General features: G+C 52.2%; 1 protein-coding gene and 1 pseudogene across 1 annotated transcript in view; one reads left to right on the forward strand and one right to left on the reverse strand.

The window, feature by feature from the left end:
• Tor1b (torsin family 1 member B) overlaps positions 1-16,539 on the reverse strand; it is a 23,316-nt gene extending 6,777 nt beyond the window's left edge. The window contains exons 1-2 of the mRNA XM_015497448.2: positions 16,457-16,539; positions 383-417 (exon numbers count right to left, since the gene is read on the reverse strand). Of these exons, the coding sequence (XP_015352934.2) occupies positions 383-417; positions 16,457-16,539 (118 nt within the window). The remainder of the gene's footprint in view (positions 1-382; positions 418-16,456) is intronic.
• On the forward strand, positions 15,092-15,280 carry LOC125619690 (annotated as a pseudogene).
• Positions 16,540-18,143: the final 1,604 nt, after the last annotated feature.

The following is an 18,143-nucleotide window of genomic DNA, read 5'->3' on the forward strand; positions in this document are numbered from 1 at the left end:
GAGGGGCGGGGAGGTGGGTGCGACGCCGGCCGTGTCCGCGGCGGGAGTGCGTTCCGGGGGGCGTGACTTCCTGGAGCCCTACTTACGACCTTTATGCGTTTTCCTTTCTTTTTCATTGTCTCTTCTTTTCCCTTCCCTTTTCCGGTGCTGGGGATGGAGCCCCGGGCCTTGCGCATGCTAGGCCGGTGTCCTACCACCTGCCACTTCGCCGACCCCTTGTCGCCCCTCTACCCAGAGCGCGGATGAGCGCTTCCCAGATGGGCCAGACCGCAGGCCTTCTTCCTGCAGCACCCACTCAGGCCGTGCCACCTGGCACCTCCTTATGCTGTTACCGCTCTTTACCGGTGACGAGGCCTTGCCTTGTATAACAGCAGAGAAGCACCCGAGGCAGGTTTAGAGTGGAAAGTGGAAGCTTTACTAAGGACAGCAGAAAAGACTTCTCCCGGAGGAAGAAGGGGACCCAAGAGGTGGAATCCATGGAAGGGGGAGTTCTTCTCTCTTTTATACTAAGGTCTTCATTTAGCTTTCTGTCGGATTTCTGTCCTTTGTCCTGTTATCTTACAGTTATAGAATGTAGGTGGGGAGACCCAAAAGGTGAGGGGCAGATGGGCCTGAGGAGTAATCTGGTCAGGAAGGGCCTGGGGCTGCTTTTGATTAGCATCTCCCTGTTTACTGGGAGCTGTTTCATTAATATTTCTTTAGAATGGGCTCTGGGCCTTGGGAACATTAACATTTCAATTTCCCAAGTGCTTCTTTGCTTTCCCAGGGCTCCATTTTCATTATGGCCTTCATTTTCGATTTTACTTGATATTAGACCCGATTTACCTAACTACACTATCTACGTATCTTTAAATCTGGCTTCAGTGGGATGCCAGCAGGTTCCCTTGATGGTTTGACTGTGTCCCTTGTGGCTTTGAAACTTACATGTTATTTTTTTTCTTTTTCCCCTTCCCTAAACTTCTCCTCCCTGATCATCTTTTCCCTAAACTTCTCCTCCCTGATCATCTTTTCCCTAGACTTCTCCTCCCTGATCATCTTTTCCCTAAACTTCTCCTCCCTGACCATCTTTTCCCTAAACTTCTCCTCCCTGATCATCTTTTCCTTAAACTTCTACCTGATCATCTTTTCCCTAAACTTCTCCTCCCTGATCATCTTTTCCCTAAACTTCTCCTCCCTGATCATCTTTTCCCTAAACTTCTCCCTGATCATCCATTCCCTAAACAACTTCTTTCCCATCTCCTCCCTGATCAGCTTTTTTTTTTTTTTTTTTTGGTGGGGGGTACAAGGGCTTGAGTATCAGGGTCACAGGACCACGGAGCCCCATCCCCAGCCCTATCTTGTGTTTTATTTAGAGACAGGGTCTCTCTGAGTTGCTGAGCACCTCCCTTTGCTGAGGCTGGCTTTGAACTCCAAAGCCTCTGAGATTACAGGCAAGTGCCACCCAGCCCGCTGCCTGATTTTCTTTTCCCTGGCCTTCTCCTTGCTGATCTCCACTCCCCATTATTTTCTCTGAGCCACCTCTATAAAAGCCCCTGGGGATGGGCAGAATCACAGCCTTTGGGACTGGAGTCCCCTGTGTTTCACCTTTGCTAGCAAAGCAATAAACCTTTTTCCTTTTTCTCAAGATCTTGTCTTGGTTATTGGATTGCCATGGAGGCCCAGGACTCCAGCTTCCAGTTACAGAAGTTGTTAGCACAAAAGGACCTGGCCAGACTCAAACTTCACGGATCATCTCAGCCTTTTATCCAGGAAAGAAGTTTCATGCAGGAATGGGGTGATGCTGCTGGACCCACTTTCCTGGTAGAAAATGAGCCACTGAACAAAGGAGGGGACTGGGCTTAATTAAGTCATGAAAGATTTTCCAGAGGGAAGAAGGCCAGTGTGTCATAGAGAGGTTTTTCTGCCCAGAAGAGTCCAAGCCACCCTAAATCTTAATATCTCAAATAATTAACAAGTAATAAAACAAACACTTGGGCTGGGGTGGTGCCTCAGTGGTAGAGCACTTGCCTAGCATGTGTGAGGCACTGTGTTCGTTTCTCAGCATATACTAAAAAATATTTTTTAAAAATAAATAAAACAAAGGTGTCCAACTTCAACTAAAAAAAAATAAGTATTAAAAAAAAAACACAAACACTCAAATATATTTACAGACAGCGAAGCCCCTGATAGATCTAGTCGACATGGGTTTTTGAACTAGACAAAGAGAAAATGGCTCCAGTCTTTAGTTAAGGGGGTACATCAAAGACAGGGATAAGGTTTGAGGGGTGGAGTCTTGCTTCCTGATGTGTTGCAATCAACAGGTTGATTGACATCCCAGCAAGTCACCCCTCTCAGGTGATGTGTGGGCCATGGCAGAGCAGGAAAGAGATTCACATTGTCCCTGGGCAGTCAACCAGAGGAAATGTCCACTGGCCATTCCCAGACTCCAGATGTCTCTATCCATAAGGCTTCCATGCACATGACCTACATGCATCTCATGAACAGCTTATGACGAGATGACTTACTTAATGAATGTGTCAGAATGTGAATTAATGTGTCAGTTCGGGCACTCAGGAATTTGGGGTCTGTTTTACTGGGTGAAATGGGAGGGGGTCGGGGTCATCAGTAAATATCTGGTAAATATTTATAAATATCAGTAAATATTTATCTCACTGGACTGGATGGAGGGCCTGGAGCCAGTGGTTGGTATCTGGAAGGGTTTGTTTAGGAAAGGATCTCTGCTGTGGCCTCTTCCCAGAGACTGTCATTCCAGACTTAATGGATGCTTCCTCCCTGGGGCCTGTCTTGTCACTGGGAAAGGATTAGTGCTATCAATGTATGGCTTTTTCATTCCCTTTTCCCGGGCCTCATTATTTTGGGGTTTGTCATTTTTCCATATCTACTAGAAGGGGAGGAGACAGAGTGGGTGGTGCCCTTCCGACCTGTGGACTGGGGTCTTCCAGGCCAGGGGCAAGGACCCATAGTGAGGTCAAAATAAGGGGACCCTGTGGCAGAGGAGACTGTTGTCCAACTGTGGTAGGGGGGGTTGAAGAAGGTAGTCAAGCCCAAACTAGAGTTAGCCAAGCAAAAAGTGAGGAGTTGTACACAGAGACAGACTGTGCAGAGAGTTAGTTAGGGTATCTGATAGTATTTCACGTGGTGGTGTTACTGAGCTGGGTCCTCCCAGAAATGGAGGCAACCCGAAGACCCCCTTGATTCTTGTGGTCAAGTGAGAGATACAGATAGGGAACTGGGCAGAAAATGGATCCTACTGTCAAATATGACTAAAAAGAACCACTGAGGGGGTGGGGAGGAGAGAGGGAGGATGGGGAGAGAGAGAAAAATAAACTAGACAGAGACTGGAAGTGCTGTAAGAACTTGGCTTCTGTTCTTGGGGGTAACAGGGAGCCAGAGAAGGTTTTACAGAGGGAGCACATGATCAGCTCATACATCCTTCTAGCTGCTGGGTTCACCAGAGACAGATGGCAGAGGCCAGTGCGAAGGCTGTTGAAAGATTTCACACCTGTGGCTCAGCGTAATAGGAATGAGCTTATTGAAGAGATAGGAAATGGGAAGGAGATATGTCGAGAGCCATCAGTGGACTATGTGTGAGGACCTTTTCATCACTGGAGCCATTGGAGAGTAGAGCTGGTATTTGGGAACTTACAGTGGCCATCCTACTATTAAGATCACCCACTGCAAGTGAACTCCTGCTCAGCTCTGCTCAAAAAGTTCCCACAGGCTCAGGAGATGGGGTGACTGCTGTAGCTATACCACCTCTCAGAGATGGGTGTGATTGCCAAGATGCCAATCAACCTGTTGACTGCAAGACATCGTGAAGCAAGACTCTACCCCTGAACCCGTATTCCTGCCTTTGATGTACCCCCTTAAATTAAGCCACCAAAGCCGTTTTCTATTTGTTCTGCTCCAGCTCCTGCCAGGACTGGAAGAATCTATCGGCTGCCCTATGCTTTTAAAACTATAATTCTGATTTTGTCTTATTTCCTCTCAATTATTTCAGGCTCTGATTTCTCAGGTAGCTTATCCCCTCCTGCGCAGGAAAAATTACCCTGGGGAAGCGTTGGCCACCTCACGATAGGGATCTCTCAAGAGAGAAAGTGGATCCTCTTAGGAGAGTGACATTGTGCCTCTCCTGCACTCCAGTGTTATTGGTGATCCCAGAGAAATTTCCAGAGTCCCTCCTAGGTCTACCTCTTTGGCTGACAGCAGGGTGACATCAGACTTTCAAGTCCCCACTGTCATGGCAACTCCAGGTCACCGTGGCCCTTGCTGACTGGTTCTAAGTGTGTTCTTAGCCATATATTCTTACAGATTTTATGGTTAGGAGGAACTGTCCTTATCTCTCAGAAGAATTCCAAATCATTTACACAGACACCGTGCCCTCCAGGATGTTGACCAGACATCCTACCCGCAAAATACAAGCTGCTCCTAGTGCCCGCCTTCCGCAGGGAAGGACAGTGTGGCAAGCAGCAAGAAGGGAGTAACTTTACGGGGAGAAACCTGGGCGCATGCTGCAGCCCGGGGTCAAGGTCCACATCTACGGCATGGACAGCACGCACCTTGCAGGATCTGATGCAAAGACACCCTCAGCCTCTGTGGGCCTCCTCCTTGAAGCCCAGAATCCCAGTCTAGCCATGAGGTCTGGGTCTCCGAATGTGCCAAGTCCTCGAGGTCCCCAGACGCCCCCATCCAGTTGTCTGCACCCCGCTCTTTCTCTGCCAAGTGTCTGGGAGGTGGATAAACCAAGATGGAGCCGGCACAAGTGGAGCCGGCCTCCGGCCTGGTCTTCCAGTCACCTGAGCCTTTGGGATACGCTAGGTTTTTCCAGGCAGTTCCTCACAGAAGGTTTGAGGAGTCTCTGGGGAGGATACGAGACCTGCAGGCATCTCTCAAGAGCTTTCAACTTTCCCATTTCCTCAGGAGCCTCTGCGGGAACTGATGGGGTGAGAGTAGAGCAGGGTCTGGGCCTCTCTCCCCGCTGTGCACTGGCCAGAGGCCGCCGCCCCCAGGGCCCTGGAGCTCATCTTGGTAGCCACAGGGTACCCAGGGGAGTCCGGGTGGTATTTGCTAATGGGTTTGGTCACAGGGGGACCTGACACCCTGCTCTCCTGGAAGATGGAGCCTGGGGAAAGTCATTCATTCCAAATCCCTGAGTCTGAGAAGGCGGCGGGAGGACACCATCTCCACTCTCCGGGCTCTGGTTGCCCCATCTGCCCAGGTCTTTTGCTTCCGAGCAACAGAAGCTGACCCTGACTGGCTTGGGCTTCTGCAGGGCTTGTTAGAGAACACAGGGTGACTCACAAACACGTGGATGTGCTGGATGACCACACAGAGAGGGGCAGGGCCTGGGTTGGGGTGTGCAGGATTCCATGGCAGGAGCTCAGGGGCCTTGGCGAGAGCTCTGCCCACGGCTGGATCAGGTTAGGCAGCTTCCTGTACCATATGTTGGGGTCCACTCATGGGGAGGGGGATCTGGATGGCCGACCTGAGTCAGGTTGACCCTGGACAGCGGGCCCTGGGCAGGGGCTGATGTGACTGGGTGGCCTACCCACTCCCTGGTTTGTGCTGTTCACTGACAACACAGGGCGTTTGGCTCCCTCCAGGGCATTTCCTGGTTTGCCATTTGCTCCCCCACCTGAGGCTGCCACTGCAGTGGGGGGGGGGAAGCCACAAGGGGGAGGGGCCTCGAACCCCTGTGAGGAGCTCTCGGGTGACCCCCGGACACACCTGAGTCCCAGCAACCACCCCTCCTCCCACTACAGAATCCTCTCACACATTTTGTGCCCCATTTCTTCTTTTTAAAGTTGGGGGCTGTGGCTGTAGCTCAGCAGTAGAGCACTTGCCCAGCACGTGTGAGGCACACATAAGACAAAGGGACTCTGTTCATCTACAACTAAAAACATTTTTAAAAAAAGTTTTAAAATGTTTTACAATAAAACAACACATAGTTGAAACAAACAAAAATCAGCATTGTCTATAGTATCACAAGTTGCCTTCAAATGAGAACTTGCCGTCCAGCACTTTGAGGTCTGCAGGACTTACCCAGAACGTTCTCCGATGTGGACAGTGCAGTGCCTAAATTGAAGACAGGCCTGCAGTCTTTCTTCTTCATCGAATGCTGTGACGCTGTTCCTCAGGTGGCTGAGGGATCTTACCTTTTCCTTAAATCATTGGTGCCAAAGCTCTTACAGGACAACTTACAGTACGGTGTTCAGGTCCAGGTTCTATTTTTCGTCGTCACCCTGTTTTTATCTCCTGTCTTTTGTCAACACAATTTCCTGTCGTCTGGCTTTTGGAGCAGTAAGTCAGCAATGGTGGCCACAGGGACGTCTGCCGAAGGGACTGCCGCTCAACTCCAGCCCACGTCCATGAGGGCACTGCTGATGAAGGTGGCTGACCTCGCAGTCCTCATCCGCCTTGTAGTATTTAGGGACAGCCAACCTGACCTCTGTTGTCCTGGGCTTCCTTGGGAGCATGGCATATGACTTCTTCCTTCTCTTGACACCACCATGAAGTCCCGGGAGCTGAGGAGAGTCATCGTCCTGTCCAGCACAGATCCATCTTTGCTGACCAGGAGGACTCCCTCGCTGACCCTGGACCTTGGCCTTGACATTTTCTATTGTATCTGAGGGTTCAACTTCCAGAGTTACTGTCTCTCCCCCAAGGGATTTTTACAAAACTCTGCAAGGTGACAAATGGCAGATCAGAGAGCCAGGCCCAGGGCTGAGCCCTTGCCTAGCAACACAGGTCCCCTGTCTATTTTTTTAAACCTTTAATTAATTAATTAATTAATTTTTTATGTGGAGCTGAAGATGGAACCCTGGGCTGTGCACTTGCTCGGCAATCGCTCCACCACTGACCGCAGCCCAGCCCCCCACCGGCTATTTTGAGGCTGTATGTTTGGTTTCCATAGACTGTCTGGGCTGGTGGCGGCGTCCCTGGAGGGGTGGTGGCTTCCCCCGCTTCGCCCCTGCACATCCTTCCTCTACTCATCCTGTCACGGCAGCACTGCCCACCGCGTTCACACTGCTAATCCAAAAGTGTCCCGCTGGGCTGCCAGCCCAGCGCCCGTCGGAAGCGGACACACCCCCCCCTGCAGAGGGGAGGGCTCTGCACTTTGGTTTTGAGTTTGGCTGAAGTTTTCAGGACCACAGACAGCGCCCCCTGGTCCTCACCTGTATCTCTCAGAGCTTTGGACTTGGGGACTTTAGGGAAAGGTGTCCCTAGCTGATAGACGGTATATCAGTCAGGGTTCTTTAGAGGAACTGGATCAGCAGAAAGTATAATTATGAAAAGGGATTTATCAGGTTGGCTCTCGAGACCAGAAGCTGGAGAGTCCCCAGTGGCCCTCCGCAGGCTGAGAGCTGGGAGAACCAGTAGCTGCGCCGTCCAAGAGGCTGAAGCCCCAGAACAAGAGGATCAACGGTGCTACCCTAGTGGAGACCACAGGCTTCTGGAGGATCACTGGCAGAGTCTATGGCCAACTAGCCGAGCTGGCCACCTGTGCTGGGCTCACCAAATCTGGCTACCTCAACAACTAAGAAAACAGCAAAAGAAGCACGCAACACCCGGAAATGCCTTTGCCTTCAGGAATCAGGGACGGCTCTTGACCTTAAGGGTCTGTTGGAAAGAGAGAGCGAGCCACCTGGAAATCCTCTATTTATTGGGGAGAAAGACATTCGAGAAAGTGTAACCCAAATGAGGCAAGGGATTGGGTTTCAGGGTGTAGCCCAGTCTCATTGGGTGACCCCCAATCCCAGAGCATCGTTCCTCTGCCCAGCAGAGGGGGGGGTCCACCTGCTCTCTGCTGAGAGCAGAAGCCACTCCCACACACCCTGGGCTCACTCCTGGCAGCTCCCTTCAAGAGTCCACTTTGGAAGAGTGAAGAGGCAAGAGTCCTATATCCTCAGACGATGGCAGCAGCAATCAAGAACCCACTCAATAAGAATGGAGCTTGCATCTGCTGCCCCTTTGTCCTTCCAGCTTTTATTCCATCCAATCCATCATCCTATTGGACAGTGCTGCCCACATTTAGGGAGGGTCTCAATTTCAGTTGGCCATCCCACATGCCAATCATTCCTAGACACACCCTCATTGGCCACCCATAAGCCTCTTAATCCTGGGCATCTCTTAATTCAATCAAGTTGACAATTCATATTAGCCACTTCAGGGGCTGGGATTGTGGCTCAGCGGTAGAGCTCTTGCCTAGCACCGGTGGGGCCCGGGTTCGATCCTCAGCACCACATAAAAATAAAGGCATTGTGTTGTGTTCATTTACACCTAAAAATAAATAAATATTTTAAAAAATTAGCCACTTCAGATGGAAATGGCCCAGACTGGGAGACTTCAAGGGTTCACACCAAAGGACTTAGGTAAGCTGCAGGTCTGAGGACTCACTGAGTCCAAATCCCACCCTGCACTTACCACCGTATAACCTTCAAAGACCGCAAAAAACGATGATTTAGGAAAAGCTCAAAAGCCCAGATTTTGCCAGGTGCTATGCACACGTCTGTAATCCCAGTGGCTCAGAAGGCTGAGGCAAGAGGATTGCGAGTTAGAGGCCAGCCTCAGCAACTTAGGGAGGCCCTACACAAGTCAGTGAGACTCTGTCTCAAAATGAAAAATAAGAAAGGCTGGGGATGAGGCTCGGTGGTGAAGCATCCCTGGGTTCAACCCCTGGTACCAAAAGATAATTGCACCCATAAATAAGAAATACTGTTCTTAAATGTTGCACATCGTGTTGTTGGACAAGTGAGCTGAGCGCCGGTTCCGGGGCGACAGTCCGTGTCTCTCCGAGGTCCAAGCAGCACTGCCAGGGGCAGCGCCAACCCCCGCTGTCTAGGTGGAGAAGGTGAGTGCAGCCAGGCTAGGGGAGTCCAGGGGAGAAAGGGGTGGGGCCAAGGGACCCCTGGGCCTGAGTGAGGCCCGCCCTGGCTCTGTGGCGCCTCCAGCAGGGCGGGAGGCAAACTGCGGAGCCTGGACTTTGGCCTGCCCAGGCAGCTCAGCCTCCCTGCTCTGCCCCGCTGCCCTCAGGGTCCCTTGAGCACAGGACAGGCAGTAAGCAGGTGACCTGTGGGGAATGAGTGCAGCAGTGTGCACGTGCAGGCAGGGGGTCTTGGGAGGTCATAGGACCTGGGGCCAGAAGCAAGTTTTCCAGAACATTCCTCCTTGAACCAGTGCGATCTGTTCTAATGGTGTTGGAAAAGCATCCACCTCTCCACCTGTGGTCCACCACCGCCTGTGCCAGGCACCGGATTCTACATGAGCAAGAAGGACGTGGTGCCCCCAGCGGGGCTCCTGTCTGGGTGGAGGGTCCAGTGTGGTGGGCGTTGTGGTGGGGAGATAATAGTACCTCTGTTTCCATGTCACGTTCACAGTTCCTCCAAATTCCTTTTCTCCATGTTCCACTGACCTCCATGCCACCTGAGACTGATCTGCCACCCTGGAGAATTTTTTTTTTGGGACCGGGGATTGAACTCAGGGGTGCTCTACCACTGAGCTACACCAGCTCTTTTTATTTTTTTGTTTTGACACAGGATCTCTCTTAGTTGCCCAGGCTGACCTCAAACTTGTGATCCTCCTTTCTCAGCCTCCCAAGTAAGTCACACCACCCCACCCTGTGGAGAATTCTTAATGAAGCCCCTTTTGTTGAAATACATTTGGTTCCTGACATATGATAGTTCACCTTACATTTTTTTTGACTTTATAATGGTGCAAAAGCAACACGCATTCATTAGAAACCATACTTCAAAATTTGAGTCTTGATCTGGGACAGCGATGGGAAGCACACTACTCTTTGTCATGGCAGCTCCCAGGCAGCCGCTCGGTCATACGAGGAACCCACCGCCGGGTGGGCGCTGTCTGGCTGTCGGGTGGGTCAGGGGTGGTAACTGGTTTTTGACTTACACAGTTTTTGGCTTACCATGGGTTCATTGGATGCAGCCCATGGTAACCCAGGGAGCACCTGCGCAGCTCAAGGACGGCATCTGTAGAAGGCTCCACAGAGCGTCCTGCCCTGCGGCTAACCCATGCCACTTTGCTCTCTGACTGCGATCTTCCTCCAGCCCCAGCTGGTCACAGCTGGATGGCCAAGAGCCGGCTGGGGAATGACTGAGCTGAAGCTCAGCCACACACTCCAGCTGTGTGACCTTGGCAGCATATATTTTGGTCGAGGCTCAGCTGTCACTTGTGAATTCCCTGAAGAACAGGTTCACCCAAGGCGGGTTTCTTCTCCTGGCGCTCACCCACTTTCTCTGGCCTCCCAGGGAGAGTGGCTCAGGGCTGCCACCCCCTTACTAAGTGGCATGAACCAAGGAAGGGAAATTTGCTGCTCAAAACTGATGTCCCCCTCACTGCCAAAGTCCAAGTCTGGGCCTGGAGAAGGCAGTTAATGGATTGCATCCAGGGGATTTTTTTTTTTTTTTTTTGCAGGTGTGCTGTGGAACTGGGGATTGATCCCGGGGGTGCTTTACCATTGAGCTATATCCCCAGTCCTTTTTCTTTCTTTTGATTTGAGTACTGGGTTTTGATCCCAGGGACCTTAACTACTGAGCCACACCCCCGCCCTTTCTTAGACCTTTTTAAAATTTTATTTAGAGATAGGGTCTTGCTGAGTTGCTGAGGCTGGCTTTAAACCCTCCATCCTCCTGCCTCAGCCTCCTGAACTGCTGGGATTACAGGCACGTGCCACTGCGCCTGGACCTTTTTATTTTTAAATTTGAGACAGGGTCTACATTGCTGAGGCTGGCCTCAAAATCGTGATCCTCCTGTCTCAGTGTCCTGCGTCTCTGGATTACAAGTGTGTGCCCTGCGCCCAGGGGAGTCTCACAGGGCGTGGTGGGGTGTGGAGAAGGGAACCTTGAACCAGGACCAGGGTGCTCACCTTTGTCCCTCCCCTTTCTTATTTTTCTCTCCATCTTAGCGGCATTGGCTTCTGCCTGGAAATTTGAGCCAAAGCCAGACACCAGGGAAGACCACTGGCCTGCCCTCCGCCCCTCCCCCTCCCCCATGCCACAGTCCCAGGGAAGGGATCTGATTGGCCAGCTTGGGTCAGGTGCTCCAGTGACCCAGTCATCTGTGCCTGGGCTGGGGCAGCAACACAGGGAATGCCTGCAGCCATCGGACTGTCACTCTGTGAAGGCCTAGAGGGCAGTTCCCACCGGGGGACCCTCGTGGGTACCCACCTCGGCCACTGGCTTCTGCGGCCAGGTGCCCTCCTGTGCGAGGACCCTCCTGCCAAGGCCCAGTGTGCAGTCACCATCTTCCCTCCCGCTCTCCCAGCCTGGTCCCCAGGCCTGCGAGTGACGCCCACCCACTGGACACCCCAGCCCGCCTCTGCACCCAGCTGTTCACCACCGCTCACCTGACCTGGTCCTCCCAGCACCTCCGTGGGCCGGCGCCTTGAAGGGGTCGACGGCACTCGGGGCCCCCTCTCAAGGGCAGTGGCAGATACACATTGAACCAAAGAGCAAACCGCCCGTGGACCCTGCAGATGGCGATGCCGGCAGTGAAGAGGCCAGCGTGCGGCCATCGCCTCCCGGCCCCGGCCTCCCCAGAGCCAAGGGAGAGGCTCCGTTCCTTTAACGTGTTTTCCGGTTGCAGAGGGACACACACCTTTATCTTATTTCTTCATTTCTATGCGGTGCTGAGGATGGAGCCCAGGGCCTCGCAGCCCAGCCCCAAGGTGGCTTTTCTTTTGCATCCTCTGGGTCTTGAAGGACAGCTGGGAAAGGGAGATGTTTTGTCCCGAGTGGGAAGGGCCTGCGCGTTGGTTCTGCAGCCAGCCTCAGAGGCCGGCAAGGGACCACCCTCCGGGTCAAAGACACAGGACTTTACAACCCCCAGAAAAGCAGTGTCAAAAATATCTGTGAAATGGGTCAATGGCTAGGGGCTCTCCCGTCCTGACTAGAGACCCAGGAAACGGCAGTCACCCAGGTTTCCGCAGAAGCAAAGGCCCTGGGGCAGTCTGAAGAGCTGGGGGAGATAGGAGACTATGGTGGCCTCTGGTGAAGCGGGGGGCGCACGTGTCCTGCAAAACCCCGAAGGTCCCCTCGGAGCCTTGACACAATAGGGCTCAGGTAGACCGTGGAGGCTTAGTAGAGCCCACAGGGCGGTGGAGCAGGCTGTGGAGGAGGCAGGGCCCACAAGTCTGGCCGCCCAGCCCCTTCCTCACCCACACACGGCAAGGAGGGTGCGGGCCCTCTCCCATAGAACCCACTCACGCGCACCAGGAAACACGTTCAAACATCTTCACCGCAGCACTGTCCATGATATGAAAAACTGGAATCAAACGTTGCTGTCCATCACTAGGGATAACAAACCATTGTTCAGTCCTGTGATAGAATATTACATGGCAGTGAAAATCGGGTGCACTTGAGCTGTGTGAATCACGTCTGTGAACCTCAGGAATGAGAATAAGGCAAAAGCAAGAGCGGTTACGGAGGAGCACACCCTCCACTCACATACTGAGAACACGCGGGTCAGGGGCGCAGGCCTGCGATCTATACTACTGGGGAGGCTGGGGAGGCTGAGGAGGATCCCAAATTTGAGGCCAGCCTCTTCAACTTGGCAAGACCCTGTGCCAAAAATACAAAGGTCTGGGGGCATAGCTTAGTGGTAGAGCGCCTCTGAGTTCACAAACCAAAACCACATTATGCTACACATTTCCACGGATACATAACATTTGTAAAGTACAACATGAGAAGGAATTGGTGTGTCGATCCCTTAGGCAGGGGGTGGCTTTTGGGGAGCAAGACCAAATGAGTCTTGAGGCTTTATATAGTTTCATTAAAAGCCAGGCCTGATAACACACGCCTGTAATCCCAGTGGTTCAGGAGGCTGAGGCAGGAGGATAGCAAGTTCAAAGCCAGCCTCAACAACTTAGCAAGACCCTGTTTCAAAACAAAAAATAAAAATAAAATGAAAGGGCTGGGATGTGGCTCAGTGGTTAAGCAGCCTGGGTTCAATCCTAGTACCAAAAAACAAAACAAAAGTTTAATTAAAGATACAGAGATCTGAAGCAAAGAACAAAATGTAACATTTTACATAAATGTTAAATCTGAGTGGTGAATAAATGGGCGTTATGTCATTCCTTTCTTTTTGGAGGGGAGATTTTGGGGTGAACCCTGGGGTCCTTTACCAGTGAGCTACACCCATCCCATCACCAGTTGTTTTTATTTTGAAACAGAGTTTAAGTTCCTGAGGCTGGTCTCAGTTTTGCAATCCTCCTTGCTCAGCCTCCCAAGTAGATTGGGATGACAGGTATTGAGCACCATGCCCAGCATTTCCTATCTTTGATGAAATAGTTTATAATTAAACTTTTAAGAGTGTATAATTAAATGAAAAGGTCAAGACAGCATCCAGAAGAGTAACTTAAAGACATTTGGAGAATGTGGCCCCTGGTACCTTGTGTTGCTATTTTTGTCGATGAGAGAAGGACTAGAAAATATCCATCTCCCTCCAACCCTGGGTCTCTGGAGCTTGTCAGAAGGAGGCAGGTGTGCTTCCCAACTCTGACCACCAGATGGAGCCAGCAGGCAGGGTTGGAAGTGGGGCGACTCCAGGGCGTCTGCGGGTCTCTCCAGCAACCTGACACAGGGAAGAATCAATTTTTGCAAGAGAGAAGCTCAGGCAGAGAATTTCAGAACGTGCTTGGAAGATGGAGGTAGAAAAAAGCAGTCAGGTAACCGAAGGACCCCGGTTGAAGTGGGAATGCCATGCACAAGTGTTAATAAACTACCATTAATCTGTTTCCCCAAGATGCAATTGTTAGACATTCAAATTGATGTCAGTGGGGCGCGGCTGTAACCCCAGCTACTCCAGAGGCTGAGGTAGGAGGATCCCAAGTACAAGTTTGAGGACAATCTGGGCAATTTAGCAAGACCCTGTCATAAATAAATAAAAACCAATAAATAATGCTGGGGCTTTACCACTGACAGCTCAGTGGGAGGGTGCTCGCCTAGTGTGCACAGGCGCTGGGTCCCATGCCCGGGACCGGAAAAAAAGAAAAGAAAAAGAAAGACTGAGGTCAATGAGGAGATCGGGGGACTCCAGTTCCTATCCTGACTCCTGATGCTATTCCACCCCTGTCTATGGATAACCCAGGGTGTGTGCAACTTCAGGAGGCTGGAGTGACCCATAGTTTGTCTGAAATACCTGGCCTGCAGCATGAAAACCCCAAGTTCACACCCTGGCTCTGTTCCTGGCCAGCTGTTTGACCCTGGGCAACTGTCTTAACCTCTCTGGACCTGTTTTTTGATCTGCAAACTAGGGATAATTGCAGTGCCTATTCCAGTGCCTATTGCAAGGACTAGACGAGATTCCCTTCAGGAAGCCCCCGGCATATGGTAGGCCTTTGTTAAATTATGGAAACAGCCCCCTAATGCCCAATGTAAGCAACTCCAGGGAGCAAGGATAAGATTCCAAACTAGCAGCACAGTGAACAAAGCTTCCAGCCACAAGGGGTTAACCTTTACCCAGATATCCAGCGGCAAGAAAAGTGCTGAAGGGCCGGGGTTGCGGCTCAGTGGCAGAGTCCGTCCTCAGCACCACGTACAGGTGAATAATAAATAAAGGTCCATTGACAACTAAAAATATCTATACTTAAAAAAAAAAGTGCTTAGGTGTTTGAGACCCTGTAAAATGAACTGCTAGAGGGAGGGGGGCACAGGGCTTTGTTTTCTCCACTCACTGGACAAGTGTTGCAAGGACTCCAGGACCAAGATGAGTGCAGGGGTCAGATTCTGCCAGTGGAATCCTGGGGTCCCGTGTGCCTGCCGGCTGTGGGGCTAGTTCTTCAAACATGAAGTTCTTTTGTTTTGTTTTGGTATCTGGGATTGAACCCAGGGATGCTTAACTACTGAGCCACACCCCCAGCCATTTTTATCTTTTATTTTAAGACAAGGTCTTGCTATATTGCTGAGGCTGTCCTCCAACTTGTGATCCTCTGGCCTCAGCCTCCCCAGTTGCTGGGATTACAGGTGTGAGCCCTCTTTAATTTGAATGCAGTAATATCATCGACTCTGCAGTCCATATTCAAATTTCTCCAGTTACCCCAATAATGTCCTTAATTTTTTTTTTAATCAAAGATCTCAGCTTTGTGCAGTGACAGTATCGTAGCCAAGAAGGTTTATCCGAGGTGCGATTATTGCTGATTAAATCAAAGATCTGATCAAGAATTGAGCCTTGGATTCTGGTGCCATGTGGGTCAGACAGAATTGAAACAAATGGCTGGAAACTTCTTGCCCACTTGGGAACTGCAGAGGCCAGTGCCTGGGGGAAGCCTAGACTCTCCCTCGGTCCTCAGAACTGTCCCCCAGCTCCTGTCCCCGCATCATCCAGGACAGAGGGTCCTCGTCAGGGAGCTCAGCCACCAGCGCACTGTTTTGTGGCTGAGCAGAGCGAGGAGAGGCAGCCTGAGAGGCCCTGCCCTGCCCGCCACCCGCCACTGGCCACTGGCCACAAGCCCCATGAGGGTGGCAGAATGGGACCTGAACCCCAGTCCTCTGGGGTGAGCGTGGGGTGCCGAGGCCCCTGTCTTGTGACCCCATGTCCCCAGCTTTCTTTCCAGGCCTATTCTGTGGCCCGACATTCTCCAAGTCGTCCCCTTGTCCCTTGTTAAACGCCCCCTTTCCCCTGAGCCACCTGCACACCCACATGCTGGGGCCCGGGTGGTCATCAACCCCAGATCCTGCCGGGGGCCGACTCAGGCAGGGCAGGGAGCTGACCCAGAGGTCAGGAGGGGGACAAGGGCCGGCTCCGGGGCCCGGCAAACGCCCCCCCCGCCCCCCAGTGCCCCACCTGGGCCACCTGCCCTGGCGCCCTATGCCATCCAGCGCTCCCAGCCACCTTCCTGGCCCCACTTCCAACCTCATGGATGTCTTGGAAGGCGCTGAGGGAAGGAGGGTGACAGGGGCGAGCGCCTGGGGCCACCACGGACCACGCCTGACTCAGAGCTAGGGGTGAGAGGAAGCACCCTCTGGGGACTTACCCTTGTTATCAGGATTACTATTAGTTGTGCCTTAGTGGGCATTGAACCCAGAGCTTCCCCTGTGCTACACAAGGTTCTCCCTCTGAGTCACCTCCCAGCCCTTAAAATACATATTTAAAATCACAGAAACAGACCAGGTGTGGTGGCACACGCCCGTAATCCCAGCAACTCAGGAGGCTGAGGCAGGAGGATCACAAGTTGGAGGCCAGCCTCAGCAATTTAGTAAGACCTTGTCTCAAAATATAAAAAGGGCTGGGGGTGTGGCTCCATGGTAGAGGGCCCTGGGTTCAATCCCCAGTACCAAAAATAAATAAATAAATAAATAAATAAATAAATAAATAAATAAATAAAATTAATTTAATTTCAGAAGTAGGACATGTAGGTGAAGAGAATTAGGAAATAGAAACCAGCAAGCAAAAATGAACAAAAACATTGCGTCCTCCATGGCTGTCATTTCCAGCCGGGCACCCGAGCCCGCGCTCCTCGGGTTTGCTGTGGCTCAGTTTTCCCTTCTTAGGGGGTCGCTGGAGGGTGGGGTGCAGCGGCCTCATGGGCGCGTATCTCAGGAGATGCTGATTACACCACGGAAGGTGACATCATTTTGGTGACAGGACGTGCTGTTTTATAAACTACTTAGTCAGTGGCTTAACATTTTCCGTTGTGAAGATGTCCACTGGATCTAAAGCAAAGCTGGACGCAGCCGGAGCTGGTGACCTGCAACAAGCAATAAAACGGGGCTTCGTGAAGACTCCCAGGAAGCCAGCTGGGCTGTGGATGCTGGTCCCCAGGCCAGCCGTGTGTCTGTCTGGTGGCCGGGCCCTTGAGGTGTTGTGAGTGACAGCCAGCCGCTGAAGAGGCTGGCCAGGTGTCCAGGGAAGGTGGCCCCTGAATCCGTCTCTGGTCGCCTGGGGTGTTCGGCTTGTTCCCTGCCATCTCTGAACTGGAGACTTGGTGACGGGTGACTTTATGATTTTGAACACAGCCCTTGCTGCTCTGCCATTGTGACTTATTTTTATTTTATTTTATTTTTTTAAAAATATTTATTTATTTATTTATTTTAGTTCTCGGCGGACACAACATCTTTGTTGGTAGGTGGTGCTGAGGATCGAACCCGGGCCGCCCGCATGCCAGGCGAGCGCACTACCGCTTGAGCCACATCCCCAGCCCCATGTGACTTATTTTAATAAGGACACATTTCTTTCTCTCCTCTCCCCTTGCTCCTCCCCAAACTCCCCCCTCCCTGATCTCAGGGGACACCGGGTCACCTTTGTGACCATCCTAGGCAGGGTGACGGGGCCTGGGGCACACACCCACCACAGGAACCAAGTCATCCAGACTTTGGGGACGGCACCAGATCTCAGAAATGACCATCTCCCAAATTAACAAGTGAATTGTAACTGGACCCCAGAGGGCATGGGGAATGTGGCCTTTGAGTCCCCTCTTTGAAAGCCCCCTGTTCCTGCTGATGGGCAGAATCACAGCCTCGGGGACAGGGGTCCCCAGTAAATCTTCTTTTTCCTTTCCTCAAAACCATGCCCTCATATTGGATTGGCATGGGGACAAGGACTGAGCTTTCAGTGACGATTCCCTGTGCAGTGGACTGGCCATCGGGTGCCTGGACGCTGGAGAGACATCATCCTGGGTGTGTCTGTGAGGCAGGCCTGGGTCAGTGGGCCACGTAAAGCAGCGGCCTCCCAGTGAGGGTGGCATCCGCAGGTGACAGGGTCCTCAAGAGAAGAGGGGGCCAAGCTGGAGGGATGCTTGCCAAAGGCTGGGCCGTGACACCAGTCTCGGTTCTCAGCCCGAAGCTTCTGGTCAGCTCCCTGGGTGCTGCCCTCCTGGGCCTCTGGCCTGCCCATGGAGAATGCCCAGAATCGTGTGGTCCAGTGGCCCAGCCGTGACAGAGGCGAATTGGCTGGGCTCTGGAGGCTCAGGCCATGCTGGTGGCTCAGTTGCTTTTAGTGTCTGGAGGGCAACACACCATGGCAGGGAGCAGGTGGCGGAGCAGAGTGGCCAGCTCAGGTGGCCAGGAAGCAGAGCAAAGGAAGGGCGGGACGAGCCCTGGGCTTTCAAGCCCTGCCCAGCAGCCTGCCTCCTCCCCAGGCCCTCCCTACAGTCTGTACGGCTCCCAGCGGCCACTAGGTGACGAATCCAT

Source organism: Marmota marmota, unplaced genomic scaffold, assembly GCF_001458135.2.
Source record: "Marmota marmota marmota unplaced genomic scaffold, marMar, whole genome shotgun sequence".
In the NCBI taxonomy this organism is placed as follows: domain Eukaryota; kingdom Metazoa; phylum Chordata; class Mammalia; order Rodentia; family Sciuridae; genus Marmota; species Marmota marmota.